General features: G+C 48.7%; 1 protein-coding gene and 58 non-coding genes across 59 annotated transcripts; 58 read left to right on the top strand and 1 right to left on the bottom strand.

Annotated features, from left to right (window-relative positions):
• Positions 1-158: 158 nt before the first annotated feature.
• On the top strand, positions 159-231 carry trnav-aac (transfer RNA valine (anticodon AAC)). Its single transcript has one exon. It is a non-coding gene; the product is annotated as a tRNA-Val (tRNA).
• A 289-nt stretch (positions 232-520) lies between these two features.
• On the top strand, positions 521-593 carry trnav-aac (transfer RNA valine (anticodon AAC)). The gene has a single exon. It is a non-coding gene; the product is annotated as a tRNA-Val (tRNA).
• Positions 594-882: 289 nt separating this feature from the next.
• trnav-cac (transfer RNA valine (anticodon CAC)) lies at positions 883-955 on the top strand. The gene has a single exon. It is a non-coding gene; the product is annotated as a tRNA-Val (tRNA).
• Positions 956-1320: 365 nt separating this feature from the next.
• On the top strand, positions 1321-1393 carry trnav-aac (transfer RNA valine (anticodon AAC)). The gene has a single exon. It is a non-coding gene; the product is annotated as a tRNA-Val (tRNA).
• Positions 1394-1682: 289 nt separating this feature from the next.
• Positions 1683-1755, top strand: trnav-aac (transfer RNA valine (anticodon AAC)). The gene has a single exon. It is a non-coding gene; the product is annotated as a tRNA-Val (tRNA).
• A 289-nt stretch (positions 1756-2044) lies between these two features.
• On the top strand, positions 2045-2117 carry trnav-cac (transfer RNA valine (anticodon CAC)). Its single transcript has one exon. It is a non-coding gene; the product is annotated as a tRNA-Val (tRNA).
• Positions 2118-2482: 365 nt separating this feature from the next.
• On the top strand, positions 2483-2555 carry trnav-aac (transfer RNA valine (anticodon AAC)). The gene has a single exon. It is a non-coding gene; the product is annotated as a tRNA-Val (tRNA).
• A 289-nt stretch (positions 2556-2844) lies between these two features.
• On the top strand, positions 2845-2917 carry trnav-aac (transfer RNA valine (anticodon AAC)). Its single transcript has one exon. It is a non-coding gene; the product is annotated as a tRNA-Val (tRNA).
• Positions 2918-3206: 289 nt separating this feature from the next.
• Positions 3207-3279, top strand: trnav-aac (transfer RNA valine (anticodon AAC)). Its single transcript has one exon. It is a non-coding gene; the product is annotated as a tRNA-Val (tRNA).
• A 289-nt stretch (positions 3280-3568) lies between these two features.
• trnav-aac (transfer RNA valine (anticodon AAC)) lies at positions 3569-3641 on the top strand. The gene has a single exon. It is a non-coding gene; the product is annotated as a tRNA-Val (tRNA).
• Positions 3642-3930: 289 nt separating this feature from the next.
• trnav-cac (transfer RNA valine (anticodon CAC)) lies at positions 3931-4003 on the top strand. Its single transcript has one exon. It is a non-coding gene; the product is annotated as a tRNA-Val (tRNA).
• A 365-nt stretch (positions 4004-4368) lies between these two features.
• Positions 4369-4441, top strand: trnav-aac (transfer RNA valine (anticodon AAC)). The gene has a single exon. It is a non-coding gene; the product is annotated as a tRNA-Val (tRNA).
• Positions 4442-4730: 289 nt separating this feature from the next.
• On the top strand, positions 4731-4803 carry trnav-aac (transfer RNA valine (anticodon AAC)). The gene has a single exon. It is a non-coding gene; the product is annotated as a tRNA-Val (tRNA).
• Positions 4804-5092: 289 nt separating this feature from the next.
• trnav-aac (transfer RNA valine (anticodon AAC)) lies at positions 5093-5165 on the top strand. The gene has a single exon. It is a non-coding gene; the product is annotated as a tRNA-Val (tRNA).
• Positions 5166-5454: 289 nt separating this feature from the next.
• On the top strand, positions 5455-5527 carry trnav-cac (transfer RNA valine (anticodon CAC)). The gene has a single exon. It is a non-coding gene; the product is annotated as a tRNA-Val (tRNA).
• Positions 5528-5892: 365 nt separating this feature from the next.
• Positions 5893-5965, top strand: trnav-aac (transfer RNA valine (anticodon AAC)). The gene has a single exon. It is a non-coding gene; the product is annotated as a tRNA-Val (tRNA).
• A 289-nt stretch (positions 5966-6254) lies between these two features.
• trnav-aac (transfer RNA valine (anticodon AAC)) lies at positions 6255-6327 on the top strand. The gene has a single exon. It is a non-coding gene; the product is annotated as a tRNA-Val (tRNA).
• Positions 6328-6616: 289 nt separating this feature from the next.
• On the top strand, positions 6617-6689 carry trnav-cac (transfer RNA valine (anticodon CAC)). Its single transcript has one exon. It is a non-coding gene; the product is annotated as a tRNA-Val (tRNA).
• Positions 6690-7054: 365 nt separating this feature from the next.
• On the top strand, positions 7055-7127 carry trnav-aac (transfer RNA valine (anticodon AAC)). The gene has a single exon. It is a non-coding gene; the product is annotated as a tRNA-Val (tRNA).
• Positions 7128-7416: 289 nt separating this feature from the next.
• On the top strand, positions 7417-7489 carry trnav-aac (transfer RNA valine (anticodon AAC)). The gene has a single exon. It is a non-coding gene; the product is annotated as a tRNA-Val (tRNA).
• A 289-nt stretch (positions 7490-7778) lies between these two features.
• Positions 7779-7851, top strand: trnav-cac (transfer RNA valine (anticodon CAC)). The gene has a single exon. It is a non-coding gene; the product is annotated as a tRNA-Val (tRNA).
• A 365-nt stretch (positions 7852-8216) lies between these two features.
• trnav-aac (transfer RNA valine (anticodon AAC)) lies at positions 8217-8289 on the top strand. The gene has a single exon. It is a non-coding gene; the product is annotated as a tRNA-Val (tRNA).
• A 289-nt stretch (positions 8290-8578) lies between these two features.
• Positions 8579-8651, top strand: trnav-aac (transfer RNA valine (anticodon AAC)). Its single transcript has one exon. It is a non-coding gene; the product is annotated as a tRNA-Val (tRNA).
• Positions 8652-8940: 289 nt separating this feature from the next.
• On the top strand, positions 8941-9013 carry trnav-cac (transfer RNA valine (anticodon CAC)). The gene has a single exon. It is a non-coding gene; the product is annotated as a tRNA-Val (tRNA).
• A 348-nt stretch (positions 9014-9361) lies between these two features.
• trnav-aac (transfer RNA valine (anticodon AAC)) lies at positions 9362-9434 on the top strand. Its single transcript has one exon. It is a non-coding gene; the product is annotated as a tRNA-Val (tRNA).
• A 289-nt stretch (positions 9435-9723) lies between these two features.
• trnav-cac (transfer RNA valine (anticodon CAC)) lies at positions 9724-9796 on the top strand. The gene has a single exon. It is a non-coding gene; the product is annotated as a tRNA-Val (tRNA).
• Positions 9797-10161: 365 nt separating this feature from the next.
• trnav-aac (transfer RNA valine (anticodon AAC)) lies at positions 10162-10234 on the top strand. Its single transcript has one exon. It is a non-coding gene; the product is annotated as a tRNA-Val (tRNA).
• Positions 10235-10523: 289 nt separating this feature from the next.
• trnav-aac (transfer RNA valine (anticodon AAC)) lies at positions 10524-10596 on the top strand. The gene has a single exon. It is a non-coding gene; the product is annotated as a tRNA-Val (tRNA).
• A 289-nt stretch (positions 10597-10885) lies between these two features.
• Positions 10886-10958, top strand: trnav-aac (transfer RNA valine (anticodon AAC)). Its single transcript has one exon. It is a non-coding gene; the product is annotated as a tRNA-Val (tRNA).
• Positions 10959-11247: 289 nt separating this feature from the next.
• On the top strand, positions 11248-11320 carry trnav-aac (transfer RNA valine (anticodon AAC)). The gene has a single exon. It is a non-coding gene; the product is annotated as a tRNA-Val (tRNA).
• A 365-nt stretch (positions 11321-11685) lies between these two features.
• On the top strand, positions 11686-11758 carry trnav-aac (transfer RNA valine (anticodon AAC)). The gene has a single exon. It is a non-coding gene; the product is annotated as a tRNA-Val (tRNA).
• Positions 11759-12047: 289 nt separating this feature from the next.
• On the top strand, positions 12048-12120 carry trnav-aac (transfer RNA valine (anticodon AAC)). Its single transcript has one exon. It is a non-coding gene; the product is annotated as a tRNA-Val (tRNA).
• A 289-nt stretch (positions 12121-12409) lies between these two features.
• Positions 12410-12482, top strand: trnav-cac (transfer RNA valine (anticodon CAC)). The gene has a single exon. It is a non-coding gene; the product is annotated as a tRNA-Val (tRNA).
• A 365-nt stretch (positions 12483-12847) lies between these two features.
• Positions 12848-12920, top strand: trnav-aac (transfer RNA valine (anticodon AAC)). The gene has a single exon. It is a non-coding gene; the product is annotated as a tRNA-Val (tRNA).
• A 289-nt stretch (positions 12921-13209) lies between these two features.
• On the top strand, positions 13210-13282 carry trnav-aac (transfer RNA valine (anticodon AAC)). The gene has a single exon. It is a non-coding gene; the product is annotated as a tRNA-Val (tRNA).
• Positions 13283-13571: 289 nt separating this feature from the next.
• trnav-cac (transfer RNA valine (anticodon CAC)) lies at positions 13572-13644 on the top strand. The gene has a single exon. It is a non-coding gene; the product is annotated as a tRNA-Val (tRNA).
• A 365-nt stretch (positions 13645-14009) lies between these two features.
• trnav-aac (transfer RNA valine (anticodon AAC)) lies at positions 14010-14082 on the top strand. The gene has a single exon. It is a non-coding gene; the product is annotated as a tRNA-Val (tRNA).
• A 1005-nt stretch (positions 14083-15087) lies between these two features.
• LOC146274417 (uncharacterized) lies at positions 15088-16171 on the bottom strand. Its single transcript, XM_084705422.1, has one exon. The coding sequence runs from the start codon at positions 16063-16065 to the stop codon at positions 15088-15090; it is 978 nt and encodes a 325-aa protein (XP_084561548.1). The 5' UTR covers positions 16066-16171.
• A 956-nt stretch (positions 16172-17127) lies between these two features.
• trnal-aag (transfer RNA leucine (anticodon AAG)) lies at positions 17128-17209 on the top strand. The gene has a single exon. It is a non-coding gene; the product is annotated as a tRNA-Leu (tRNA).
• Positions 17210-17735: 526 nt separating this feature from the next.
• Positions 17736-17817, top strand: trnal-aag (transfer RNA leucine (anticodon AAG)). The gene has a single exon. It is a non-coding gene; the product is annotated as a tRNA-Leu (tRNA).
• Positions 17818-18343: 526 nt separating this feature from the next.
• trnal-aag (transfer RNA leucine (anticodon AAG)) lies at positions 18344-18425 on the top strand. Its single transcript has one exon. It is a non-coding gene; the product is annotated as a tRNA-Leu (tRNA).
• Positions 18426-18951: 526 nt separating this feature from the next.
• On the top strand, positions 18952-19033 carry trnal-aag (transfer RNA leucine (anticodon AAG)). The gene has a single exon. It is a non-coding gene; the product is annotated as a tRNA-Leu (tRNA).
• A 526-nt stretch (positions 19034-19559) lies between these two features.
• On the top strand, positions 19560-19641 carry trnal-aag (transfer RNA leucine (anticodon AAG)). Its single transcript has one exon. It is a non-coding gene; the product is annotated as a tRNA-Leu (tRNA).
• Positions 19642-20167: 526 nt separating this feature from the next.
• Positions 20168-20249, top strand: trnal-aag (transfer RNA leucine (anticodon AAG)). The gene has a single exon. It is a non-coding gene; the product is annotated as a tRNA-Leu (tRNA).
• A 327-nt stretch (positions 20250-20576) lies between these two features.
• trnag-ucc (transfer RNA glycine (anticodon UCC)) lies at positions 20577-20648 on the top strand. Its single transcript has one exon. It is a non-coding gene; the product is annotated as a tRNA-Gly (tRNA).
• A 127-nt stretch (positions 20649-20775) lies between these two features.
• trnal-aag (transfer RNA leucine (anticodon AAG)) lies at positions 20776-20857 on the top strand. Its single transcript has one exon. It is a non-coding gene; the product is annotated as a tRNA-Leu (tRNA).
• A 327-nt stretch (positions 20858-21184) lies between these two features.
• trnag-ucc (transfer RNA glycine (anticodon UCC)) lies at positions 21185-21256 on the top strand. Its single transcript has one exon. It is a non-coding gene; the product is annotated as a tRNA-Gly (tRNA).
• Positions 21257-21383: 127 nt separating this feature from the next.
• On the top strand, positions 21384-21465 carry trnal-aag (transfer RNA leucine (anticodon AAG)). Its single transcript has one exon. It is a non-coding gene; the product is annotated as a tRNA-Leu (tRNA).
• A 526-nt stretch (positions 21466-21991) lies between these two features.
• trnal-aag (transfer RNA leucine (anticodon AAG)) lies at positions 21992-22073 on the top strand. Its single transcript has one exon. It is a non-coding gene; the product is annotated as a tRNA-Leu (tRNA).
• A 526-nt stretch (positions 22074-22599) lies between these two features.
• On the top strand, positions 22600-22681 carry trnal-aag (transfer RNA leucine (anticodon AAG)). The gene has a single exon. It is a non-coding gene; the product is annotated as a tRNA-Leu (tRNA).
• A 526-nt stretch (positions 22682-23207) lies between these two features.
• On the top strand, positions 23208-23289 carry trnal-aag (transfer RNA leucine (anticodon AAG)). Its single transcript has one exon. It is a non-coding gene; the product is annotated as a tRNA-Leu (tRNA).
• A 526-nt stretch (positions 23290-23815) lies between these two features.
• trnal-aag (transfer RNA leucine (anticodon AAG)) lies at positions 23816-23897 on the top strand. The gene has a single exon. It is a non-coding gene; the product is annotated as a tRNA-Leu (tRNA).
• A 526-nt stretch (positions 23898-24423) lies between these two features.
• trnal-aag (transfer RNA leucine (anticodon AAG)) lies at positions 24424-24505 on the top strand. Its single transcript has one exon. It is a non-coding gene; the product is annotated as a tRNA-Leu (tRNA).
• A 327-nt stretch (positions 24506-24832) lies between these two features.
• On the top strand, positions 24833-24904 carry trnag-ucc (transfer RNA glycine (anticodon UCC)). Its single transcript has one exon. It is a non-coding gene; the product is annotated as a tRNA-Gly (tRNA).
• A 127-nt stretch (positions 24905-25031) lies between these two features.
• Positions 25032-25113, top strand: trnal-aag (transfer RNA leucine (anticodon AAG)). Its single transcript has one exon. It is a non-coding gene; the product is annotated as a tRNA-Leu (tRNA).
• Positions 25114-25440: 327 nt separating this feature from the next.
• trnag-ucc (transfer RNA glycine (anticodon UCC)) lies at positions 25441-25512 on the top strand. The gene has a single exon. It is a non-coding gene; the product is annotated as a tRNA-Gly (tRNA).
• Positions 25513-25639: 127 nt separating this feature from the next.
• Positions 25640-25721, top strand: trnal-aag (transfer RNA leucine (anticodon AAG)). The gene has a single exon. It is a non-coding gene; the product is annotated as a tRNA-Leu (tRNA).
• Positions 25722-26048: 327 nt separating this feature from the next.
• trnag-ucc (transfer RNA glycine (anticodon UCC)) lies at positions 26049-26120 on the top strand. Its single transcript has one exon. It is a non-coding gene; the product is annotated as a tRNA-Gly (tRNA).
• A 127-nt stretch (positions 26121-26247) lies between these two features.
• trnal-aag (transfer RNA leucine (anticodon AAG)) lies at positions 26248-26329 on the top strand. Its single transcript has one exon. It is a non-coding gene; the product is annotated as a tRNA-Leu (tRNA).
• Positions 26330-26751: the final 422 nt, after the last annotated feature.

The following is a 26751-nucleotide window of genomic DNA, read 5'->3' as shown; positions in this document are numbered from 1 at the left end:
AATGGTAAGTCAGCTACCCTTGTGCCACTTGTGCGGATTCGCCTTTAAGCATATCAACTAGTTCATGAGCCAAAATGCTCATTTGACATCATAAAGGCGTGTCCTCGTTTTGTGTGTGCGTGGGTGTGCACGGATTTTCTGTTGTTTGCTAAGAAGAAGTTTCCGTAGTGTAGTGGTTATCACGTTCGCCTAACACGCGAAAGGTCCCCGGTTCGAGACCGGGCGGAAACTTGTGCATCTTTCCTCAGTTTTCATCCATTTGCGATCCTCTCCAAAGTCTTTTGTGACCCATGTTAGTCCCATGTAGTCCCAATGTCCCAAGAAGTCCCATGATTCATTGGAGTCGACGTGTCGTTCTTTGAAATGGTAAGTCAGCTACCCTTGTGCCACTTGTGCGGATTCGCCTTTAAGCATATCAACTAGTTCATGAGCCAAAATGCTCATTTGACATCATAAAGGCGTGTCCTCGTTTTGTGTGTGCGTGGGTGTGCACGGATTTTCTGTTGTTTGCTAAGAAGAAGTTTCCGTAGTGTAGTGGTTATCACGTTCGCCTAACACGCGAAAGGTCCCCGGTTCGAGACCGGGCGGAAACTTGTGCATCTTTCCTCAGTTTTCATCCATTTGCGATCCTCTCCAAAGTCTTTTGTGACCCATGTTAGTCCCATGTAGTCCCAATGTCCCAAGAAGTCCCATGATTCATTGGAGTCGACGTGTCGTTCTTTGAAATGGTAAGTCAGCTACCCTTGTGCCACTTGTGCGGATTCGCCTTTAAGCATATCAACTAGTTCATGAGCCAAAATGCTCATTTGACATCATAAAGGCGTGTCCTCGTTTTGTGTGTGCGTGGGTGTGGACGGATTTTCTGTTGTTTGCTAAGAACAAGTTTCCGTAGTGTAGTGGTTATCACGTTCGCTTCACACGTGAAAGGTCCCCGGTTCGAGACCGGGCGGAAACATGTGTCCTTTTATCAGCTCGCGATCGTCGCGTAAATAATCGATGCGTTCTCGACAGTTATGAGTTCACTGGAGTCGGTTTGTCCTTCCTTGAAGCGCTAAGTTAGCTTCCCTGGTGCCACGTGTTCGGTCGTTTTCTGGCTTCTGTAGAGCTTGGTAAGGGTCCGATCAGGTCTAAAACATGCAGGGCAGGGAGGCCCGAAGTCGCTTTAGACAATCTCCTTTGTGGCTAGCTTGCTGAAGCAGAGTATCAACTAGTTCATGAGCCGAAATGCCCATGTTAAGTTGTAAATGTGTGTCCTCGTTCTGTTTCCTTGTTACTGTGTGTTTGTGTGTGCACTGGGTTTCTGTCGTTCTAGAGTCGTCAGTTTCCGTAGTGTAGTGGTTATCACGTTCGCCTAACACGCGAAAGGTCCCCGGTTCGAGACCGGGCGGAAACTTGTGCATCTTTCCTCAGTTTTCATCCATTTGCGATCCTCTCCAAAGTCTTTTGTGACCCATGTTAGTCCCATGTAGTCCCAATGTCCCAAGAAGTCCCATGATTCATTGGAGTTGACGTGTCGTTCTTTGAAATGGTAAGTCAGCTACCCTTGTGCCACTTGTGCGGATTCGCCTTTAAGCATATCAACTAGTTCATGAGCCAAAATGCTCATTTGACATCATAAAGGCGTGTCCTCGTTTTGTGTGTGCGTGGGTGTGCACGGATTTTCTGTTTTTTGCTAAGAACAAGTTTCCGTAGTGTAGTGGTTATCACGTTCGCCTAACACGCGAAAGGTCCCCGGTTCGAGACCGGGCGGAAACTTGTGCATCTTTCCTCAGTTTTCATCCATTTGCGATCCTCTCCAAAGTCTTTTGTGACCCATGTTAGTCCCATGTAGTCCCAATGTCCCAAGAAGTCCCATGATTCATTGGAGTCGACGTGTCGTTCTTTGAAATGGTAAGTCAGCTACCCTTGTGCCACTTGTGCGGATTCGCCTTTAAGCATATCAACTAGTTCATGAGCCAAAATGCTCATTTGACATCATAAAGGCGTGTCCTCGTTTTGTGTGTGCGTGGGTGTGGACGGATTTTCTGTTTTTTGCTAAGAACAAGTTTCCGTAGTGTAGTGGTTATCACGTTCGCCTCACACGCGAAAGGTCCCCGGTTCGAGACCGGGCGGAAACATGTGTCCTTTTATCAGCTCGCGATCGTCTCGTAAATAATCGATGCGTTCTCGACAGTTATGAGTTCACTGGAGTCGGTTTGTCCTTCCTTGAAGCGCTAAGTTAGCTTCCCTGGTGCCACGTGTTCGGTCGTTTTCTGGCTTCTGTAGAGCTTGGTAAGGGTCCGATCAGGTCTAAAACATGCAGGGCAGGGAGGCCCGAAGTCGCTTTAGACAATCTCCTTTGTGGCTAGCTTGCTGAAGCAGAGTATCAACTAGTTCATGAGCCGAAATGCCCATGTTAAGTTGTAAATGTGTGTCCTCGTTCTGTTTCCTTGTTACTGTGTGTTTGTGTGTGCACTGGGTTTCTGTCGTTCTAGAGTCGTCAGTTTCCGTAGTGTAGTGGTTATCACGTTCGCCTAACACGCGAAAGGTCCCCGGTTCGAGACCGGGCGGAAACTTGTGCATCTTTCCTCAGTTTTCATCCATTTGCGATCCTCTCCAAAGTCTTTTGTGACCCATGTTAGTCCCATGTAGTCCCAATGTCCCAAGAAGTCCCATGATTCATTGGAGTCGACGTGTCGTTCTTTGAAATGGTAAGTCAGCTACCCTTGTGCCACTTGTGCGGATTCGCCTTTAAGCATATCAACTAGTTCATGAGCCAAAATGCTCATTTGACATCATAAAGGCGTGTCCTCGTTTTGTGTGTGCGTGGGTGTGCACGGATTTTCTGTTGTTTGCTAAGAAGAAGTTTCCGTAGTGTAGTGGTTATCACGTTCGCCTAACACGCGAAAGGTCCCCGGTTCGAGACCGGGCGGAAACTTGTGCATCTTTCCTCAGTTTTCATCCATTTGCGATCCTCTCCAAAGTCTTTTGTGACCCATGTTAGTCCCATGTAGTCCCAATGTCCCAAGAAGTCCCATGATTCATTGGAGTCGACGTGTCGTTCTTTGAAATGGTAAGTCAGCTACCCTTGTGCCACTTGTGCGGATTCGCCTTTAAGCATATCAACTAGTTCATGAGCCAAAATGCTCATTTGACATCATAAAGGCGTGTCCTCGTTTTGTGTGTGCGTGGGTGTGCACGGATTTTCTGTTGTTTGCTAAGAAGAAGTTTCCGTAGTGTAGTGGTTATCACGTTCGCCTAACACGCGAAAGGTCCCCGGTTCGAGACCGGGCGGAAACTTGTGCATCTTTCCTCAGTTTTCATCCATTTGCGATCCTCTCCAAAGTCTTTTGTGACCCATGTTAGTCCCATGTAGTCCCAATGTCCCAAGAAGTCCCATGATTCATTGGAGTCGACGTGTCGTTCTTTGAAATGGTAAGTCAGCTACCCTTGTGCCACTTGTGCGGATTCGCCTTTAAGCATATCAACTAGTTCATGAGCCAAAATGCTCATTTGACATCATAAAGGCGTGTCCTCGTTTTGTGTGTGCGTGGGTGTGCACGGATTTTCTGTTTTTTGCTAAGAAGAAGTTTCCGTAGTGTAGTGGTTATCACGTTCGCTTAACACGCGAAAGGTCCCCGGTTCGAGACCGGGCGGAAACTTGTGCATCTTTCCTCAGTTTTCATCCATTTGCGATCCTCTCCAAAGTCTTTTGTGACCCATGTTAGTCCCATGTAGTCCCAATGTCCCAAGAAGTCCCATGATTCATTGGAGTCGACGTGTCGTTCTTTGAAATGGTAAGTCAGCTACCCTTGTGCCACTTGTGCGGATTCGCCTTTAAGCATATCAACTAGTTCATGAGCCAAAATGCTCATTTGACATCATAAAGGCGTGTCCTCGTTTTGTGTGTGCGTGGGTGTGGACGGATTTTCTGTTGTTTGCTAAGAACAAGTTTCCGTAGTGTAGTGGTTATCACGTTCGCCTCACACGCGAAAGGTCCCCGGTTCGAGACCGGGCGGAAACATGTGTCCTTTTATCAGCTCGCGATCGTCTCGTAAATAATCGATGCGTTCTCGACAGTTATGAGTTCACTGGAGTCGGTTTGTCCTTCCTTGAAGCGCTAAGTTAGCTTCCCTGGTGCCACGTGTTCGGTCGTTTTCTGGCTTCTGTAGAGCTTGGTAAGGGTCCGATCAGGTCTAAAACATGCAGGGCAGGGAGGCCCGAAGTCGCTTTAGACAATCTCCTTTGTGGCTAGCTTGCTGAAGCAGAGTATCAACTAGTTCATGAGCCGAAATGCCCATGTTAAGTTGTAAATGTGTGTCCTCGTTCTGTTTCCTTGTTACTGTGTGTTTGTGTGTGCACTGGGTTTCTGTCGTTCTAGAGTCGTCAGTTTCCGTAGTGTAGTGGTTATCACGTTCGCCTAACACGCGAAAGGTCCCCGGTTCGAGACCGGGCGGAAACTTGTGCATCTTTCCTCAGTTTTCATCCATTTGCGATCCTCTCCAAAGTCTTTTGTGACCCATGTTAGTCCCATGTAGTCCCAATGTCCCAAGAAGTCCCATGATTCATTGGAGTCGACGTGTCGTTCTTTGAAATGGTAAGTCAGCTACCCTTGTGCCACTTGTGCGGATTCGCCTTTAAGCATATCAACTAGTTCATGAGCCAAAATGCTCATTTGACATCATAAAGGCGTGTCCTCGTTTTGTGTGTGCGTGGGTGTGCACGGATTTTCTGTTGTTTGCTAAGAAGAAGTTTCCGTAGTGTAGTGGTTATCACGTTCGCCTAACACGCGAAAGGTCCCCGGTTCGAGACCGGGCGGAAACTTGTGCATCTTTCCTCAGTTTTCATCCATTTGCGATCCTCTCCAAAGTCTTTTGTGACCCATGTTAGTCCCATGTAGTCCCAATGTCCCAAGAAGTCCCATGATTCATTGGAGTCGACGTGTCGTTCTTTGAAATGGTAAGTCAGCTACCCTTGTGCCACTTGTGCGGATTCGCCTTTAAGCATATCAACTAGTTCATGAGCCAAAATGCTCATTTGACATCATAAAGGCGTGTCCTCGTTTTGTGTGTGCGTGGGTGTGCACGGATTTTCTGTTTTTTGCTAAGAAGAAGTTTCCGTAGTGTAGTGGTTATCACGTTCGCTTAACACGCGAAAGGTCCCCGGTTCGAGACCGGGCGGAAACTTGTGCATCTTTCCTCAGTTTTCATCCATTTGCGATCCTCTCCAAAGTCTTTTGTGACCCATGTTAGTCCCATGTAGTCCCAATGTCCCAAGAAGTCCCATGATTCATTGGAGTCGACGTGTCGTTCTTTGAAATGGTAAGTCAGCTACCCTTGTGCCACTTGTGCGGATTCGCCTTTAAGCATATCAACTAGTTCATGAGCCAAAATGCTCATTTGACATCATAAAGGCGTGTCCTCGTTTTGTGTGTGCGTGGGTGTGGACGGATTTTCTGTTGTTTGCTAAGAACAAGTTTCCGTAGTGTAGTGGTTATCACGTTCGCCTCACACGCGAAAGGTCCCCGGTTCGAGACCGGGCGGAAACATGTGTCCTTTTATCAGCTCGCGATCGTCTCGTAAATAATCGATGCGTTCTCGACAGTTATGAGTTCACTGGAGTCGGTTTGTCCTTCCTTGAAGCGCTAAGTTAGCTTCCCTGGTGCCACGTGTTCGGTCGTTTTCTGGCTTCTGTAGAGCTTGGTAAGGGTCCGATCAGGTCTAAAACATGCAGGGCAGGGAGGCCCGAAGTCGCTTTAGACAATCTCCTTTGTGGCTAGCTTGCTGAAGCAGAGTATCAACTAGTTCATGAGCCGAAATGCCCATGTTAAGTTGTAAATGTGTGTCCTCGTTCTGTTTCCTTGTTACTGTGTGTTTGTGTGTGCACTGGGTTTCTGTCGTTCTAGAGTCGTCAGTTTCCGTAGTGTAGTGGTTATCACGTTCGCCTAACACGCGAAAGGTCCCCGGTTCGAGACCGGGCGGAAACTTGTGCATCTTTCCTCAGTTTTCATCCATTTGCGATCCTCTCCAAAGTCTTTTGTGACCCATGTTAGTCCCATGTAGTCCCAATGTCCCAAGAAGTCCCATGATTCATTGGAGTCGACGTGTCGTTCTTTGAAATGGTAAGTCAGCTACCCTTGTGCCACTTGTGCGGATTCGCCTTTAAGCATATCAACTAGTTCATGAGCCAAAATGCTCATTTGACATCATAAAGGCGTGTCCTCGTTTTGTGTGTGCGTGGGTGTGCACGGATTTTCTGTTTTTTGCTAAGAACAAGTTTCCGTAGTGTAGTGGTTATCACGTTCGCCTAACACGCGAAAGGTCCCCGGTTCGAGACCGGGCGGAAACTTGTGCATCTTTCCTCAGTTTTCATCCATTTGCGATCCTCTCCAAAGTCTTTTGTGACCCATGTTAGTCCCATGTAGTCCCAATGTCCCAAGAAGTCCCATGATTCATTGGAGTCGACGTGTCGTTCTTTGAAATGGTAAGTCAGCTACCCTTGTGCCACTTGTGCGGATTCGCCTTTAAGCATATCAACTAGTTCATGAGCCAAAATGCTCATTTGACATCATAAAGGCGTGTCCTCGTTTTGTGTGTGCGTGGGTGTGGACGGATTTTCTGTTGTTTGCTAAGAACAAGTTTCCGTAGTGTAGTGGTTATCACGTTCGCTTCACACGCGAAAGGTCCCCGGTTCGAGACCGGGCGGAAACATGTGTCCTTTTATCAGCTCGCGATCGTCGCGTAAATAATCGATGCGTTCTCGACAGTTATGAGTTCACTGGAGTCGGTTTGTCCTTCCTTGAAGCGCTAAGTTAGCTTCCCTGGTGCCACGTGTTCGGTCGTTTTCTGGCTTCTGTAGAGCTTGGTAAGGGTCCGATCAGGTCTAAAACATGCAGGGCAGGGAGGCCCGAAGTCGCTTTAGACAATCTCCTTTGTGGCTAGCTTGCTGAAGCAGAGTATCAACTAGTTCATGAGCCGAAATGCCCATGTTAAGTTGTAAATGTGTGTCCTCGTTCTGTTTCCTTGTTACTGTGTGTTTGTGTGTGCACTGGGTTTCTGTCGTTCTAGAGTCGTCAGTTTCCGTAGTGTAGTGGTTATCACGTTCGCCTAACACGCGAAAGGTCCCCGGTTCGAGACCGGGCGGAAACTTGTGCATCTTTCCTCAGTTTTCATCCATTTGCGATCCTCTCCAAAGTCTTTTGTGACCCATGTTAGTCCCATGTATTCCCAATGTCCCAAGAAGTCCCATGATTCATTGGAGTTGACGTGTCGTTCTTTGAAATGGTAAGTCAGCTACCCTTGTGCCACTTGTGCGGATTCGCCTTTAAGCATATCAACTAGTTCATGAGCCAAAATGCTCATTTGACATCATAAAGGCGTGTCCTCGTTTTGTGTGTGCGTGGGTGTGCACGGATTTTCTGTTTTTTGCTAAGAACAAGTTTCCGTAGTGTAGTGGTTATCACGTTCGCCTAACACGCGAAAGGTCCCCGGTTCGAGACCGGGCGGAAACTTGTGCATCTTTCCTCAGTTTTCATCCATTTGCGATCCTCTCCAAAGTCTTTTGTGACCCATGTTAGTCCCATGTAGTCCCAATGTCCCAAGAAGTCCCATGATTCATTGGAGTCGACGTGTCGTTCTTTGAAATGGTAAGTCAGCTACCCTTGTGCCACTTGTGCGGATTCGCCTTTAAGCATATCAACTAGTTCATGAGCCAAAATGCTCATTTGACATCATAAAGGCGTGTCCTCGTTTTGTGTGTGCGTGGGTGTGGACGGATTTTCTGTTTTTTGCTAAGAACAAGTTTCCGTAGTGTAGTGGTTATCACGTTCGCCTCACACGCGAAAGGTCCCCGGTTCGAGACCGGGCGGAAACATGTGTCCTTTTATCAGCTCGCGATCGTCTCGTAAATAATCGATGCGTTCTCGACAGTTATGAGTTCACTGGAGTCGGTTTGTCCTTCCTTGAAGCGCTAAGTTAGCTTCCCTGGTGCCACGTGTTCGGTCGTTTTCTGGCTTCTGTAGAGCTTGGTAAGGGTCCGATCAGGTCTAAAACATGCAGGGCAGGGAGGCCCGAAGTCGCTTTAGACAATCTCCTTTGTGGCTAGCTTGCTGAAGCAGAGTATCAACTAGTTCATGAGCCGAAATGCCCATGTTAAGTTGTAAATGTGTGTCCTCGTTCTGTTTCCTTGTTACTGTGTGTTTGTGTGTGCACTGGGTTTCTGTCGTTCTAGAGTCGTCAGTTTCCGTAGTGTAGTGGTTATCACGTTCGCCTAACACGCGAAAGGTCCCCGGTTCGAGACCGGGCGGAAACTTGTGCATCTTTCCTCAGTTTTCATCCATTTGCGATCCTCTCCAAAGTCTTTTGTGACCCATGTTAGTCCCATGTAGTCCCAATGTCCCAAGAAGTCCCATGATTCATTGGAGTCGACGTGTCGTTCTTTGAAATGGTAAGTCAGCTACCCTTGTGCCACTTGTGCGGATTCGCCTTTAAGCATATCAACTAGTTCATGAGCCAAAATGCTCATTTGACATCATAAAGGCGTGTCCTCGTTTTGTGTGTGCGTGGGTGTGCACGGATTTTCTGTTTTTTGCTAAGAAGAAGTTTCCGTAGTGTAGTGGTTATCACGTTCGCCTAACACGCGAAAGGTCCCCGGTTCGAGACCGGGCGGAAACTTGTGCATCTTTCCTCAGTTTTCATCCATTTGCGATCCTCTCCAAAGTCTTTTGTGACCCATGTTAGTCCCATGTAGTCCCAATGTCCCAAGAAGTCCCATGATTCATTGGAGTCGACGTGTCGTTCTTTGAAATGGTAAGTCAGCTACCCTTGTGCCACTTGTGCGGATTCGCCTTTAAGCATATCAACTAGTTCATGAGCCAAAATGCTCATTTGACATCATAAAGGCGTGTCCTCGTTTTGTGTGTGCGTGGGTGTGGACGGATTTTCTGTTTTTTGCTAAGAACAAGTTTCCGTAGTGTAGTGGTTATCACGTTCGCCTCACACGCGAAAGGTCCCCGGTTCGAGACCGGGCGGAAACATGTGTCCTTTTATCAGCTCGCGATCGTCTCGTAAATAATCGATGCGTTCTCGACAGTTATGAGTTCACTGGAGTCGGTTTGTCCTTCCTTGAAGCGCTAAGTTAGCTTCCCTGGTGCCACGTGTTCGGTCGTTTTCTGGCTTCTGTAGAGCTTGGTAAGGGTCCGATCAGGTCTAAAACATGCAGGGCAGGGAGGCCCGAAGTCGCTTTAGACAATCTCCTTTGTGGCTAGCTTGCTGAAGCAGAGTATCAACTAGTTCATGAGCCGAAATGCCCATGTTAAGTTGTAAATGTGTGTCCTCGTTCTGTTTCCTTGTTACTGTGTGTTTCTGTCGTTCTAGAGTCGTCAGTTTCCGTAGTGTAGTGGTTATCACGTTCGCCTAACACGCGAAAGGTCCCCGGTTCGAGACCGGGCGGAAACTTGTGCATCTTTCCTCAGTTTTCATCCATTTGCGATCCTCTCCAAAGTCTTTTGTGACCCATGTTAGTCCCATGTAGTCCCAATGTCCCAAGAAGTCCCATGATTCATTGGAGTCGACGTGTCGTTCTTTGAAATGGTAAGTCAGCTACCCTTGTGCCACTTGTGCGGATTCGCCTTTAAGCATATCAACTAGTTCATGAGCCAAAATGCTCATTTGACATCATAAAGGCGTGTCCTCGTTTTGTGTGTGCGTGGGTGTGGACGGATTTTCTGTTGTTTGCTAAGAACAAGTTTCCGTAGTGTAGTGGTTATCACGTTCGCTTCACACGTGAAAGGTCCCCGGTTCGAGACCGGGCGGAAACATGTGTCCTTTTATCAGCTCGCGATCGTCGCGTAAATAATCGATGCGTTCTCGACAGTTATGAGTTCACTGGAGTCGGTTTGTCCTTCCTTGAAGCGCTAAGTTAGCTTCCCTGGTGCCACGTGTTCGGTCGTTTTCTGGCTTCTGTAGAGCTTGGTAAGGGTCCGATCAGGTCTAAAACATGCAGGGCAGGGAGGCCCGAAGTCGCTTTAGACAATCTCCTTTGTGGCTAGCTTGCTGAAGCAGAGTATCAACTAGTTCATGAGCCGAAATGCCCATGTTAAGTTGTAAATGTGTGTCCTCGTTCTGTTTCCTTGTTACTGTGTGTTTGTGTGTGCACTGGGTTTCTGTCGTTCTAGAGTCGTCAGTTTCCGTAGTGTAGTGGTTATCACGTTCGCCTAACACGCGAAAGGTCCCCGGTTCGAGACCGGGCGGAAACTTGTGCATCTTTCCTCAGTTTTCATCCATTTGCGATCCTCTCCAAAGTCTTTTGTGACCCATGTTAGTCCCATGTAGTCCCAATGTCCCAAGAAGTCCCATGATTCATTGGAGTCGACGTGTCGTTCTTTGAAATGGTAAGTCAGCTACCCTTGTGCCACTTGTGCGGATTCGCCTTTAAGCATATCAACTAGTTCATGAGCCAAAATGCTCATTTGACATCATAAAGGCGTGTCCTCGTTTTGTGTGTGCGTGGGTGTGCACGGATTTTCTGTTTTTTGCTAAGAACAAGTTTCCGTAGTGTAGTGGTTATCACGTTCGCCTAACACGCGAAAGGTCCCCGGTTCGAGACCGGGCGGAAACTTGTGCATCTTTCCTCAGTTTTCATCCATTTGCGATCCTCTCCAAAGTCTTTTGTGACCCATGTTAGTCCCATGTAGTCCCAATGTCCCAAGAAGTCCCATGATTCATTGGAGTCGACGTGTCGTTCTTTGAAATGGTAAGTCAGCTACCCTTGTGCCACTTGTGCGGATTCGCCTTTAAGCATATCAACTAGTTCATGAGCCAAAATGCTCATTTGACATCATAAAGGCGTGTCCTCGTTTTGTGTGTGCGTGGGTGTGCACGGATTTTCTGTTTTTTGCTAAGAACAAGTTTCCGTAGTGTAGTGGTTATCACGTTCGCCTAACACGCGAAAGGTCCCCGGTTCGAGACCGGGCGGAAACTTGTGCATCTTTCCTCAGTTTTCATCCATTTGCGATCCTCTCCAAAGTCTTTTGTGACCCATGTTAGTCCCATGTAGTCCCAATGTCCCAAGAAGTCCCATGATTCATTGGAGTCGACGTGTCGTTCTTTGAAATGGTAAGTCAGCTACCCTTGTGCCACTTGTGCGGATTCGCCTTTAAGCATATCAACTAGTTCATGAGCCAAAATGCTCATTTGACATCATAAAGGCGTGTCCTCGTTTTGTGTGTGAGTGGGTGTGGACGGATTTTCTGTTGTTTGCTAAGAACAAGTTTCCGTAGTGTAGTGGTTATCACGTTCGCCTAACACGTGAAAGGTCCCCGGTTCGAGACCGGGCGGAAACATGTGTCCTTTTATCAGCTCGCGATCGTCGCGTAAATAATCGATGCGTTCTCGACAGTTATGAGTTCACTGGAGTCGGTTTGTCCTTCCTTGAAGCGCTAAGTTAGCTTCCCTGGTGCCACGTGTTCGGTCGTTTTCTGGCTTCTGTAGAGCTTGGTAAGGGTCCGATCAGGTCTAAAACATGCAGGGCAGGGAGGCCCGAAGTCGCTTTAGACAATCTCCTTTGTGGCTAGCTTGCTGAAGCAGAGTATCAACTAGTTCATGAGCCGAAATGCCCATGTTAAGTTGTAAATGTGTGTCCTCGTTCTGTTTCCTTGTTACTGTGTGTTTGTGTGTGCACTGGGTTTCTGTCGTTCTAGAGTCGTCAGTTTCCGTAGTGTAGTGGTTATCACGTTCGCCTAACACGCGAAAGGTCCCCGGTTCGAGACCGGGCGGAAACTTGTGCATCTTTCCTCAGTTTTCATCCATTTGCGATCCTCTCCAAAGTCTTTTGTGACCCATGTTAGTCCCATGTAGTCCCAATGTCCCAAGAAGTCCCATGATTCATTGGAGTCGACGTGTCGTTCTTTGAAATGGTAAGTCAGCTACCCTTGTGCCACTTGTGCGGATTCGCCTTTAAGCATATCAACTAGTTCATGAGCCAAAATGCTCATTTGACATCATAAAGGCGTGTCCTCGTTTTGTGTGTGCGTGGGTGTGCACGGATTTTCTGTTTTTTGCTAAGAACAAGTTTCCGTAGTGTAGTGGTTATCACGTTCGCCTAACACGCGAAAGGTCCCCGGTTCGAGACCGGGCGGAAACTTGTGCATCTTTCCTCAGTTTTCATCCATTTGCGATCCTCTCCAAAGTCTTTTGTGACCCATGTTAGTCCCATGTAGTCCCAATGTCCCAAGAAGTCCCATGATTCATTGGAGTCGACGTGTCGTTCTTTGAAATGGTAAGTCAGCTACCCTTGTGCCACTTGTGCGGATTCGCCTTTAAGCATATCAACTAGTTCATGAGCCAAAATGCTCATTTGACATCATAAAGGCGTGTCCTCGTTTTGTGTGTGCGTGGGTGTGGACGGATTTTCTGTTGTTTGCTAAGAACAAGTTTCCGTAGTGTAGTGGTTATCACGTTCGCTTCACACGTGAAAGGTCCCCGGTTCGAGACCGGGCGGAAACATGTGTCCTTTTATCAGCTTGCGATCGTCGCGTAAATAATCGATGCGTTCTCGACAGTTATGAGTTCACTGGAGTCGGTTTGTCCTTCCTTGAAGCGCTAAGTTAGCTTCCCTGGTGCCACGTGTTCGGTCGTTTTCTGGCTTCTGTAGAGCTTGGTAAGGGTCCGATCAGGTCTAAAACATGCAGGGCAGGGAGGCCCGAAGTCGCTTTAGACAATCTCCTTTGTGGCTAGCTTGCTGAAGCAGAGTATCAACTAGTTCATGAGCCGAAATGCCCATGTTAAGTTGTAAATGTGTGTCCTCGTTCTGTTTCCTTGTTACTGTGTGTTTGTGTGTGCACTGGGTTTCTGTCGTTCTAGAGTCGTCAGTTTCCGTAGTGTAGTGGTTATCACGTTCGCCTAACACGCGAAAGGTCCCCGGTTCGAGACCGGGCGGAAACTTGTGCATCTTTCCTCAGTTTTCATCCATTTGCGATCCTCTCCAAAGTCTTTTGTGACCCATGTTAGTCCCATGTAGTCCCAATGTCCCAAGAAGTCCCATGATTCATTGGAGTCGACGTGTCGTTCTTTGAAATGGTAAGTCAGCTACCCTTGTGCCACTTGTGCGGATTCGCCTTTAAGCATATCAACTAGTTCATGAGCCAAAATGCTCATTTGACATCATAAAGGCGTGTCCTCGTTTTGTGTGTGCGTGGGTGTGCACGGATTTTCTGTTTTTTGCTAAGAACAAGTTTCCGTAGTGTAGTGGTTATCACGTTCGCCTAACACGCGAAAGGTCCCCGGTTCGAGACCGGGCGGAAACTTGTGCATCTTTCCTCAGTTTTCATCCATTTGCGATCCTCTCCAAAGTCTTTTGTGACCCATGTTAGTCCCATGTAGTCCCAATGTCCCAAGAAGTCCCATGATTCATTGGAGTCGACGTGTCGTTCTTTGAAATGGTAAGTCAGCTACCCTTGTGCCACTTGTGCGGATTCGCCTTTAAGCATATCAACTAGTTCATGAGCCAAAATGCTCATTTGACATCATAAAGGCGGGTCCTCGTTTTGTGTGTGCGTGGGTGTGGACGGATTTTCTGTTGTTTGCTAAGAACAAGTTTCCGTAGTGTAGTGGTTATCACGTTCGCCTCACACGCGAAAGGTCCCCGGTTCGAGACCGGGCGGAAACATGTGTCCTTTTATCAGCTCGCGATCGTCTCGTAAATAATCGATGCGTTCTCGACAGTTATGAGTTCACTGGAGTCGGTTTGTCCTTCCTTGAAGCGCTAAGTTAGCTTCCCTGGTGCCACGTGTTCGGTCGTTTTCTGGCTTCTGTAGAGCTTGGTAAGGGTCCGATCAGGTCTAAAACATGCAGGGCAGGGAGGCCCGAAGTCGCTTTAGACAATCTCCTTTGTGGCTAGCTTGCTGAAGCAGAGTATCAACTAGTTCATGAGCCGAAATGCCCATGTTAAGTTGTAAATGTGTGTCCTCGTTCTGTTTCCTTGTTACTGTGTGTTTGTGTGTGCACTGGGTTTCTGTCGTTCTAGAGTCGTCAGTTTCCGTAGTGTAGTGGTTATCACGTTCGCCTAACACGCGAAAGGTCCCCGGTTCGAGACCGGGCGGAAACTTGTGCATCTTTCCTCAGTTTTCATCCATTTGCGATCCTCTCCAAAGTCTTTTGTGACCCATGTTAGTCCCATGTAGTCCCAATGTCCCAAGAAGTCCCATGATTCATTGGAGTCGACGTGTCGTTCTTTGAAATGGTAAGTCAGCTACCCTTGTGCCACTTGTGCGGATTCGCCTTTAAGCATATCAACTAGTTCATGAGCCAAAATGCTCATTTGACATCATAAAGGCGTGTCCTCGTTTTGTGTGTGCGTGGGTGTGCACGGATTTTCTGTTTTTTGCTAAGAATCAGTTTCCGTAGTGTAGTGGTTATCATGTTCGCCTAACACGCGGGGGCCAGCCGTGTGTAGCCGTAGAGGATTTTTGTGACCTTTTCTACGTGCATTTGAGAGAACAGGATCGAATCCCACCCAAGGCAAAGTGTCATATTTCAGTATTAAATATATTAATTCCCATGATTAATTTCAAGATTATAAAGTACCATTGTAAAGATTCAAATATTGTTTTGATTTATTAATTTGGTGTATTCCTGCTAGGAGAATGACTTTCCTTGAATCCTCTTACATAAAAAAAGTATATTTTATGTTTACAAATAGATGTTGGAGAACACAGAATGTATGTATAATGCATTTTACACAGACCACTTGGATGATTATCATATCTTTTTTATTTGAGAACCTGCAGTGCTTTTCATTGGCTTTGCAATTTTGACTGTAACCACAGTAAATAATTCTTAAACACCACACCACAATATAGCTATGAACAATATTAACAAAAATATGTACAGTAATGTTTATGTGCAGCAATGTACATAGATATGGATATAAACAATGATATATATATAAATATATATATACAGTGATCAAATAAATATGTACAGTAATGTTATGTTGAGCAATGAAAAAGATACAGCAAGTCAATTAACATCATATTTACAATGTAACACACACTAAGAAATTCACACACACAAAATGCCACCTACAAATAAGTGTGAGAGAGCGAGTTTATCATTTGCCCTTCTCAACCATCCACCTCTGCTTTTCAGCCTCATAAAAGGCAGACTGCTGAAACTCCCTCCAGGTCATCTCCTTTACCATGCCCTGTGACTGGTAGAGGGACAAAACTCTGGAGGGACAGTAAATGTACTTTCCAGCTACACCAGGAAAGTTGCCATGAATGTGAGGACTGTTGGGGCCTTGCTTCACTGGCTGATGGCAGAACCTGCACAGACGGCCGGTAGGGTGCTGCTCCAAAGACTTTCTCTTTCCTCTCTCCTCTGTTACCCTCTTTCTCTCTGCCCCTCTCTGCTTTGAGGCCTCCAACTCCTGCTGAAAGAAGGCAGTGGCAGCAAAATCCTCAAAGGCCATCCTGGGGTTGGTGAGGCCTTCAGCTGAATAGGACATGAAGACCTTCTTCGAACAGTAGAAATACTTCACCTCTCCAGTCTGATAAAAGAAATGGACAGAGGAGCCATCATTGAGGTAGCGGGATTTTGGCTGTCCACATGCGAGGCAGGTCCTTGTTTTTTTAGGCTGCTGCTGTTGTTGTTGCTGCATTGCTGCCTGCTGCTTTTCAAGGATCTCCTTGACCTTGACCTCTACTGTAGCCTTGGTTCGTGGGGCATCCTCAGTGGAACCCACTGTAGGTGGGTTTACAGGAGGCAGAGGAGTGGGTGGGTTTACAGGAGCAGGAGGCAGAGGAGTGACTGGCACGCTGACTGTTTGACTTTTGACAGTCAGACGCTGCCACAGCTGCTGGGTCTCCAGGAGCTTCTCTGGGCTGGTGTTTAGTGAGGAGCTGGTGTTAATTAGCTTGGCAAGATGTTTCACATATCGAGAGATATGCTGCCTTGTTGTTGGGTGCAGCAGGCTGTTGGGATCTGTGCAGGCACTCTGCACCATGGCAGCATAGCCAGCATCCACCCTCTTCAGAAGGTCTTTTTCCCCGTGGTGCTTGGCTAGGAGCCCATCAATAGCAGCTCTCATTGGATCTGTCCATCGGTTGTGATCCAGGACGAAGATGCGGCCTCCTGTTTTGATGGGTCCAGTGCGGGCAGCACATGGAGATGCTGTACGGGGCAGTGGTGGTGTGTTTGGCAGAACTGCAAAAGGTATTGCAAAAAGGTAAGTATTATGTTAAACTTTAATTAAACATTGACTTGTGTGTAACATTTAAATGACTGTACCTGTGTCCATCAGGGTATCTGTAGAGCTCTCTTCTTTGGTAGTGGTAGAAGACGGCGGGTGGAAAAGGACAGCCTGTGGGGACTGCTGCTGTGAAGGCAGGACCTGTGCTGAAGCCAGGTCTTGTACGTCAGCAGTCTGAAGGAAGATGTAGAATGGCATTAAGTTACAATAATCATAGACAGCAGAAATTTTTAAGTAAGTGTCTGTGTGTGAGAGAGAGAGAGAGAGAGAGAGAGAGAGAGAGAAATATCTGGATTACCTGAGAAATGTCTTCCTTTATGTCCTCTATAGTGGAAACAGGGGCAGCAGTGACATGGAAGACCACAGCTTCTACAGATGACAGCTCAGAGACTTGGTGGTCTGACCCCTCAGCCACATCTGTCGAGACTGTCCTTACTGCCTTGTGTTTCTCCCAGTCCAGTGGAACTGGGCGACAGTCTGGCTCTTGGTACTGGAGAACAAACCTCTCCCCTGTGTCCCTGCTCGTCACGTGGAGTGCTGGGTATTTGGCCTGCCCTGTCACGATTTGTGAGGCCCTGTTGATTTCCACCATCAAAACAGGGTCAAACACACCAGGCAGCAGTACATCAGGCTGCTTCAGGTCCAACAGCCTCTGGAAGTTCCACCGCACTACTCCCGTCATCGCCTGGGCCTGGAACAGCTCGGTGGAGACCCTGTGACAAGCATAGCTGCCTTCCAAGCAGTTGACCCGGGTTCGATTCCCGGCCAATGCAGAAACTTGAGAAAGATGTGTTTTATCTTGTGACATTCAACCGCTTGCGGGCATTAGAAAAGTCGTATGAGCTCCTGGACAATCGATCAGCTTCGGGAAAATCTCGGGTGGCCAAGAGCTGACAACAAGGTAGCGTGGCCGAGCGGTCCAAGGCGCTGGATTAAGGCTCCAGTCTCTCCGGAGGCGTGGGTTCGAATCCCACCGCTGCCACTTTTGTAGGGTGCTAACGCCGTCTCGTTGCTTTCACGTCAGTAAGTGGGTTTGAAAAGGTGAACTGTGGCTCGAAATGTTGTGCGGTCCTTGATGCTTTTTGGGGGCATCGTAGGTATAGTGGCTCCATTCCCAGACAATACAAACCGTGAAGAGGCATTTTGTCTCTTGTGACGGTCGAACACATCCAGATTAGGCCAAGTGTTCCAAACTCGGCAGAAGTATATACCAGGCTTAGGGCAATCTCTTACTCGTTGGACGTCAGTCGGTGGTGTGAAAAGTTGAACCGTGGCTCCAAATGCCGTGCGATCATGGAGGCTGTTTTGGGCATTGGTGGTATAGTGACAAGCATAGCTGCCTTCCAAGCAGTTGACCCGGGTTCGATTCCCAGCCAATGCAGAAACTTGAGAAAGATGTGTTTTATCTTGTGACATTCAACCGCTTGCGGGCATTAGAAAAGTCGTATGAGCTCCTGGACAATCGATCAGCTTCGGGAAAATCTTGGATGGCCAAGAGCTGACAACAAGGTAGCGTGGCCGAGCGGTCCAAGGTGCTGGATTAAGGCTCCAGTCTCTCCGGAGGCGTGGGTTCGAATCCCACCGCTGCCACTTTTGTAGGGTGCTAACGCCGTCTCGTTGCTTTCACGTCAGTAAGTGGGTTTGAAAAGGTGAACTGTGGCTCGAAATGTTGTGCGGTCCTTGATGCTTTTTGGGGGCATCGTAGGTATAGTGGCTCCATTCCCAGACAATACAAACCGTGAAGAGGCATTTCGTCTCTTGTGACGGTCGAACACATCCAGATTAGGCCAAGTGTTCCAAACTCGGCAGAAGTATATACCAGGCTTAGGGCAATCTCTTACTCGTTGGACGTCAGTCGGTGGTGTGAAAAGTTGAACCGTGGCTCCAAATGCCGTGCGATCATGGAGGCAGTTGTGGGCATTGGTGGTATAGTGGCAAGCATAGCTGCCTTCCAAGCAGTTGACCCGGTTTCGATTCCCGGCCAATGCAGAAACTTGAGAAAGATGTGTTTTATCTTGTGACATTCAACCGCTTGCGGGCATTAGAAAAGTCGTATGAGCTCCTGGACAATCGATCAGCTTCGGGAAAATCTCGGGTGGCCAAGAGCTGACAACAAGGTAGCGTGGCCGAGCGGTCCAAGGCGCTGGATTAAGGCTCCAGTCTCTCCGGAGACGTGGGTTCGAATCCCACCGCTGCCAATTTAGTAGAGTGCTAACGCCGTCTCGTTGCTTTCACGTCAGTAAGTGGGTTTGAAAAGGTGAACTGTGGCTCGAAATGTTGTGCGGTCCTTGATGCTTTTTGGGGGCATCGTAGGTATAGTGGCTCCATTCCCAGACAATACAAACCGTGAAGAGGCATTTTGTCTCTTGTGACGGTCGAACACATCCAGATTAGGCCAAGTGTTCCAAACTCGGCAGAAGTATATACCAGGCTTAGGGCAATCTCTTACTCGTTGGACGTCAGTCGGTGGTGTGAAAAGTTGAACCGTGGCTCCAAATGCCGTGCGATCATGGAGGCAGTTGTGGGCATTGGTGGTATAGTGGCAAGCATAGCTGCCTTCCAAGCAGTTGACCCGGTTTCGATTCCCGGCCAATGCAGAAACTTGAGAAAGATGTGTTTTATCTTGTGACATTCAACCGCTTGCGGGCATTAGAAAAGTCGTATGAGCTCCTGGACAATCGATCAGCTTCGGGAAAATCTCGGGTGGCCAAGAGCTGACAACAAGGTAGCGTGGCCGAGCGGTCCAAGGCGCTGGATTAAGGCTCCAGTCTCTCCGGAGACGTGGGTTCGAATCCCACCGCTGCCAATTTAGTAGAGTGCTAACGCCGTCTCGTTGCTTTCACGTCAGTAAGTGGGTTTGAAAAGGTGAACTGTGGCTCGAAATGTTGTGCGGTCCTTGATGCTTTTTTGGGGCATCGTAGGTATAGTGGCTCCTTTCCCAGACAATACAAACCGTGAAGAGGCATTTCGTCTCTTGTGACGGTCGAACACATCCAGATTAGGCCAAGTGTTCCAATCTCGGCAGAAGTATATACCAGGCTTAGGGCAATCTCTTACTCGTTGGACGTCAGTCGGTGGTGTGAAAAGTTGAACCGTGGCTCCAAATGCCGTGCGATCATGGAGGCAGTTGTGGGCATTGGTGGTATAGTGGCAAGCATAGCTGCCTTCCAAGCAGTTGACCAGGTTTCGATTCCCGGCCAATGCAGAAACTTGAGAAAGATGTGTTTTATCTTGTGACATTCAACCGCTTGCGGGCATTAGAAAATTCGTATGAGCTCCTGGACAATCGATCAGCTTCGGGAAGATCTCGGGTGGCCGAGAGCTGACAACAAGGTAGCGTGGCCGAGCGGTCCAAGGCGCTGGATTAAGGCTCCAGTCTCTCCGGAGGCGTGGGTTCGAATCCCACCGCTGCCACTTTTGTAGGGTGCTAACGCCGTCTCGTTGCTTTCACGTCAGTAAGTGGGTTTGAAAAGGTGAACTGTGGCTCGAAATGTTGTGCGGTCCTTGATGCTTTTTTGGGGCATCGTAGGTATAGTGGCTCCTTTCCCAGACAATACAAACCGTGAAGAGGCATTTTGTCTCTTGTGACGGTCGAACACATCCAGATTAGGCCAAGTGTTCCAAACTCGGCAGAAGTATATACCAGGCTTAGGGCAATCTCTTACTCGTTGGACGTCAGTCGGTGGTGTGAAAAGTTGAACCGTGGCTCCAAATGCCGTGCGATCATGGAGGCAGTTGTGGGCATTGGTGGTATAGTGGCAAGCATAGCTGCCTTCCAAGCAGTTGACCCGGTTTCGATTCCCGGCCAATGCAGAAACTTGAGAAAGATGTGTTTTATCTTGTGACATTCAACCGCTTGCGGGCATTAGAAAAGTCGTATGAGCTCCTGGACAATCGATCAGCTTCGGGAAGATCTCGGGTGGCCGAGAGCTGACAACAAGGTAGCGTGGCCGAGCGGTCCAAGGCGCTGGATTAAGGCTCCAGTCTCTCCGGAGGCGTGGGTTCGAATCCCACCGCTGCCACTTTTGTAGGGTGCTAACGCCGTCTCGTTGCTTTCACGTCAGTAAGTGTGTTTGAAAAGGTGAACTGTGGCTCGAAATGTTGTGCGGTCCTTGATGCTTTTTGGGGGCATCGTAGGTATAGTGGCTCCATTCCCAGACAATACAAACCGTGAAGAGGCATTTTGTCTCTTGTGACGGTCGAACACATCCAGATTAGGCCAAGTGTTCCAAACTCGGCAGAAGTATATACCAGGCTTAGGGCAATCTCTTACTCGTTGGACGTCAGTCGGTGGTGTGAAAAGTTGAACCGTGGCTCCAAATGCCGTGCGATCATGGAGGCTGTTTTGGGCATTGGTGGTATAGTGACAAGCATAGCTGCCTTCCAAGCAGTTGACCCGGGTTCGATTCCCGGCCAATGCAGAAACTTGAGAAAGATGTGTTTTATCTTGTGACATTCAACCGCTTGCGGGCATTAGAAAAGTCGTATGAGCTCCTGGACAATCGATCAGCTTCGGGAAAATCTCGGATGGCCAAGAGCTGACAACAAGGTAGCGTGGCCGAGCGGTCCAAGGCGCTGGATTAAGGCTCCAGTCTCTCCGGAGGCGTGGGTTCGAATCCCACCGCTGCCACTTTTGTAGGGTGCTAACGCCGTCTCGTTGCTTTCACGTCAGTAAGTGGGTTTGAAAAGGTGAACTGTGGCTCGAAATGTTGTGCGGTCCTTGATGCTTTTTTGGGGCATCGTAGGTATAGTGGCTCCATTCCCAGACAATACAAACCGTGAAGAGGCATTTTGTCTCTTGTGACGGTCGAACACATCCAGATTAGGCCAAGTGTTCCAAACTCGGCAGAAGTATATACCAGGCTTAGGGCAATCTCTTACTCGTTGGACGTCAGTCGGTGGTGTGAAAAGTTGAACCGTGGCTCCAAATGCCGTGCGATCATGGAGGCTGTTTTGGGCATTGGTGGTATAGTGACAAGCATAGCTGCCTTCCAAGCAGTTGACCCGGGTTCGATTCCCGGCCAATGCAGAAACTTGAGAAAGATGTGTTTTATCTTGTGACATTCAACCGCTTGCGGGCATTAGAAAAGTCGTATGAGCTCCTGGACAATCGATCAGCTTCGGGAAAATCTCGGATGGCCAAGAGCTGACAACAAGGTAGCGTGGCCGAGCGGTCCAAGGCGCTGGATTAAGGCTCCAGTCTCTCCGGAGGCGTGGGTTCGAATCCCACCGCTGCCAATTTTGTAGAGTGCTAACGCCGTCTCGTTGCTTTCACGTCAGTAAGTGGGTTTGAAAAGGTGAACTGTGGCTCGAAATGTTGTGCGGTCCTTGATGCTTTTTTGGGGCATCGTAGGTATAGTGGCTCCATTCCCAGACAATACAAACCGTGAAGAGGCATTTCGTCTCTTGTGACGGTCGAACACATCCAGATTAGGCCAAGTGTTCCAAACTCGGCAGAAGTATATACCAGGCTTAGGGCAATCTCTTACTCGTTGGACGTCAGTCGGTGGTGTGAAAAGTTGAACCGTGGCTCCAAATGCCGTGCGATCATGGAGGCAGTTGTGGGCATTGGTGGTATAGTGGCAAGCATAGCTGCCTTCCAAGCAGTTGACCCGGTTTCGATTCCCGGCCAATGCAGAAACTTGAGAAAGATGTGTTTTATCTTGTGACATTCAACCGCTTGCGGGCATTAGAAAAGTCGTATGAGCTCCTGGACAATCGATCAGCTTCGGGAAGATCTCGGGTGGCCAAGAGCTGACAACAAGGTAGCGTGGCCGAGCGGTCCAAGGCGCTGTATTAAGGCTCCAGTCTCTCCGGAGGCGTGGGTTCGAATCCCACCGCTGCCACTTTTGTAGGGTGCTAACGCCGTCTCGTTGCTTTCACGTCAGTAAGTGGGTTTGAAAAGGTGAACTGTGGCTCGAAATGTTGTGCGGTCCTTGATGCTTTTTGGGGGCATCGTAGGTATAGTGGCTCCATTCCCAGACAATACAAACCGTGAAGAGGCATTTTGTCTCTTGTGACGGTCGAACACATCCAGATTAGGCCAAGTGTTCCAAACTCGGCAGAAGTATATACCAGGCTTAGGGCAATCTCTTACTCGTTGGACGTCAGTCGGTGGTGTGAAAAGTTGAACCGTGGCTCCAAATGCCGTGCGATCATGGAGGCTGTTTTGGGCATTGGTGGTATAGTGACAAGCATAGCTGCCTTCCAAGCAGTTGACCTGGTTTCGATTCCCGGCCAATGCAGAAACTTGAGAAAGATGTGTTTTATCTTGTGACATTCAACCACTTGCGGGCATTAGAAAAGTCGTATGAGCTCCTGGACAATCGATCAGCTTCGGGAAAATCTCGCATGGCCAAGAGCTGACAACAAGGTAGCGTGGCCGAGCGGTCCAAGGCGCTGGATTAAGGCTCCAGTCTCTCCGGAGGCGTGGGTTCGAATCCCACCGCTGCCAATTTTGTAGAGTGCTAACGCCGTCTCGTTGCTTTCACGTCAGTAAGTGGGTTTGAAAAGGTGAACTGTGGCTCGAAATGTTGTGCGGTCCTTGATGCTTTTTTGGGGCATCGTAGGTATAGTGGCTCCATTCCCAGACAATACAAACCGTGAAGAGGCATTTCGTCTCTTGTGACGGTCGAACACATCCAGATTAGGCCAAGTGTTCCAAACTCGGCAGAAGTATATACCAGGCTTAGGGCAATCTCTTACTCGTTGGACGTCAGTCGGTGGTGTGAAAAGTTGAACCGTGGCTCCAAATGCCGTGCGATCATGGAGGCTGTTGTGGGCATTGGTGGTATAGTGGCAAGCATAGCTGCCTTCCAAGCAGTTGACCCGGTTTCGATTCCCGGCCAATGCAGAAACTTGAGAAAGATGTGTTTTATCTTGTGACATTCAACCGCTTGCGGGCATTAGAAAAGTCGTATGAGCTCCTGGACAATCGATCAGCTTCGGGAAGATCTCGGGTGGCCAAGAGCTGACAACAAGGTAGCGTGGCCGAGTGGTCCAAGGTGCTGGATTAAGGCTCCAGTCTCTCCGGAGGCGTGGGTTCGAATCCCACCGCTGCCACTTTTGTAGGGTGCTAACGCCGTCTCGTTGCTTTCACGTCAGTAAGTGGGTTTGAAAAGGTGAACTGTGGCTCGAAATGTTGTGCGGTCCTTGATGCTTTTTTGGGGCATCGTAGGTATAGTGGCTCCATTCCCAGACAATACAAACCGTGAAGAGGCATTTCGTCTCTTGTGACGGTCGAACACATCCAGATTAGGCCAAGTGTTCCAAACTCGGCAGAAGAATATACCAGGCTTAGGGCAATCTCTTACTCGTTGGACGTCAGTCGGTGGTGTGAAAAGTTGAACCGTGGCTCCAAATGCCGTGCGATCATGGAGGCAGTTGTGGGCATTGGTGGTATAGTGGCAAGCATAGCTGCCTTCCAAGCAGTTGACCCGGTTTCGATTCCCGGCCAATGCAGAAACTTGAGAAAGATGTGTTTTATCTTGTGACATTCAACCGCTTGCGGGCATTAGAAAAGTTGTATGAGCTCCTGGACAATCGATCAGCTTCGGGAAGATCTCGGGTGGCCAAGAGCTGACAACAAGGTAGCGTGGCCGAGCGGTCCAAGGCGCTGGATTAAGGCTCCAGTCTCTCCGGAGGCGTGGGTTCGAATCCCACCGCTGCCACTTTTGTAGGGTGCTAACGCCGTCTCGTTGCTTTCACGTCAGTAAGTGGGTTTGAAAAGGTGAACTGTGGCTCGAAATGTTGTGCGGACCTTGATGCTTTTTGGGGGCATCGTAGGTATAGTGGCTCCATTCCCAGACAATACAAACCGTGAAGAGGCATTTTGTCTCTTGTGACGGTCGAACACATCCAGATTAGGCCAAGTGTTCCAAACTCGGCAGAAGTATATACCAGGCTTAGGGCAATCTCTTACTCGTTGGACGTCAGTCGGTGGTGTGAAAAGTTGAACCGTGGCTCCAAATGCCGTGCGATCATGGAGGCAGTTGTGGGCATTGGTGGTATAGTGGCAAGCATAGCTGCCTTCCAAGCAGTTGACCCGGTTTCGATTCCCGGCCAATGCAGAAACTTGAGAAAGATGTGTTTTATCTTGTGACATTCAACCGCTTGCGGGCATTAGAAAAGTTGTATGAGCTCCTGGACAATCGATCAGCTTCGGGAAGATCTCGGGTGGCCAAGAGCTGACAACAAGGTAGCGTGGCCGAGCGGTCCAAGGCGCTGGATTAAGGCTCCAGTCTCTCCGGAGGCGTGGGTTCGAATCCCACCGCTGCCACTTTTGTAGGGTGCTAACGCCGTCTCGTTGCTTTCACGTCAGTAAGTGGGTTTGAAAAGGTGAACTGTGGCTCGAAATGTTGTGCGGTCCTTGATGCTTTTTTGGGGCATCGTAGGTATAGTGGCTCCATTCCCAGACAATACAAACCGTGAAGAGGCATTTTGTCTCTTGTGACGGTCGAACACATCCAGATTAGGCCAAGTGTTCCAAACTCGGCAGAAGTATATACCAGGCTTAGGGCAATCTCTTACTCGTTGGACGTCAGTCGGTGGTGTGAAAAGTTGAACCGTGGCTCCAAATGCCGTGCGATCATGGAGGCTGTTTTGGGCATTGGTGGTATAGTGACAAGCATAGCTGCCTTCCAAGCAGTTGACCCGGGTTCGATTCCCGGCCAATGCAGAAACTTGAGAAAGATGTGTTTTATCTTGTGACATTCAACCGCTTGCGGGCATTAGAAAAGTCGTATGAGCTCCTGGACAATCGATCAGCTTCGGGAAAATCTCGGATGGCCAAGAGCTGACAACAAGGTAGCGTGGCCGAGCGGTCCAAGGCGCTGGATTAAGGCTCCAGTCTCTCCGGAGGCGTGGGTTCGAATCCCACCGCTGCCAATTTTGTAGAGTGCTAACGCCGTCTCGTTGCTTTCACGTCAGTAAGTGGGTTTGAAAAGGTGAACTGTGGCTCGAAATGTTGTGCGGTCCTTGATGCTTTTTTGGGGCATCGTAGGTATAGTGGCTCCATTCCCAGACAATACAAACCGTGAAGAGGCATTTCGTCTCTTGTGACGGTCGAACACATCCAGATTAGGCCAAGTGTTCCAAACTCGGCAGAAGTATATACCAGGCTTAGGGCAATCTCTTACTCGTTGGACGTCAGTCGGTGGTGTGAAAAGTTGAACCGTGGCTCCAAATGCCGTGCGATCATGGAGGCTGTTTTGGGCATTGGTGGTATAGTGACAAGCATAGCTGCCTTCCAAGCAGTTGACCCGGGTTCGATTCCCGGCCAATGCAGAAACTTGAGAAAGATGTGTTTTATCTTGTGACATTCAACCGCTTGCGGGCATTAGAAAAGTCGTATGAGCTCCTGGACAATCGATCAGCTTCGGGAAAATCTCGGATGGCCAAGAGCTGACAACAAGGTAGCGTGGCCGAGCGGTCCAAGGCGCTGGATTAAGGCTCCAGTCTCTCCGGAGGCGTGGGTTCGAATCCCACCGCTGCCACTTTTGTAGGGTGCTAACGCCGTCTCGTTGCTTTCACGTCAGTAAGTGGGTTTGAAAAGGTGAACTGTGGCTCGAAATGTTGTGCGGTCCTTGATGCTTTTTGGGGGCATCGTAGGTATAGTGGCTCCATTCCCAGACAATACAAACCGTGAAGAGGCATTTTGTCTCTTGTGACGGTCGAACACATCCAGATTAGGCCAAGTGTTCCAAACTCGGCAGAAGTATATACCAGGCTTAGGGCAATCTCTTACTCGTTGGACGTCAGTCGGTGGTGTGAAAAGTTGAACCGTGGCTCCAAATGCCGTGCGATCATGGAGGCTGTTTTGGGCATTGGTGGTATAGTGACAAGCATAGCTGCCTTCCAAGCAGTTGACCCGGGTTCGATTCCCGGCCAATGCAGAAACTTGAGAAAGATGTGTTTTATCTTGTGACATTCAACCGCTTGCGGGCATTAGAAAAGTCGTATGAGCTCCTGGACAATCGATCAGCTTCGGGAAAATCTCGGATGGCCAAGAGCTGACAACAAGGTAGCGTGGCCGAGCGGTCCAAGGCGCTGGATTAAGGCTCCAGTCTCTCCGGAGGCGTGGGTTCGAATCCCACCGCTGCCAATTTTGTAGAGTGCTAACGCCGTCTCGTTGCTTTCACGTCAGTAAGTGGGTTTGAAAAGGTGAACTGTGGCTCGAAATGTTGTGCGGTCCTTGATGCTTTTTTGGGGCATCGTAGGTATAGTGGCTCCATTCCCAGACAATACAAACCGTGAAGAGGCATTTCGTCTCTTGTGACGGTCGAACACATCCAGATTAGGCCAAGTGTTCCAAACTCGGCAGAAGTATATACCAGGTTTAGGGCAATCTCTTACTCGTTGGACGTCAGTCGGTGGTGTGAAAAGTTGAACCGTGGCTCCAAATGCCGTGCGATCATGGAGGCAGTTGTGGGCATTGGTGGTATAGTGGCAAGCATAGCTGCCTTCCAAGCAGTTGACCCGGTTTCGATTCCCGGCCAATGCAGAAACTTGAGAAAGATGTGTTTT

The sequence above is a fragment of the Hypomesus nipponensis genome, chromosome 9 (assembly GCF_054491055.1).
Source record: "Hypomesus nipponensis isolate SF chromosome 9, ASM5449105v1, whole genome shotgun sequence".
NCBI lineage: Eukaryota > Metazoa > Chordata > Actinopteri > Osmeriformes > Osmeridae > Hypomesus > Hypomesus nipponensis.
The sequence above is the reverse complement of the archived record's forward strand: the minus strand, read 5'-3'. Positions and strand labels throughout refer to the sequence as shown.

Coding starts and splice junctions, on each gene's coding strand:
- LOC146274417 (XM_084705422.1), bottom strand. CDS start 16,065: ATGAGAGCTGCTATTGATGGGCTCCTAGCCAAGCACCACGGGGAAAAA.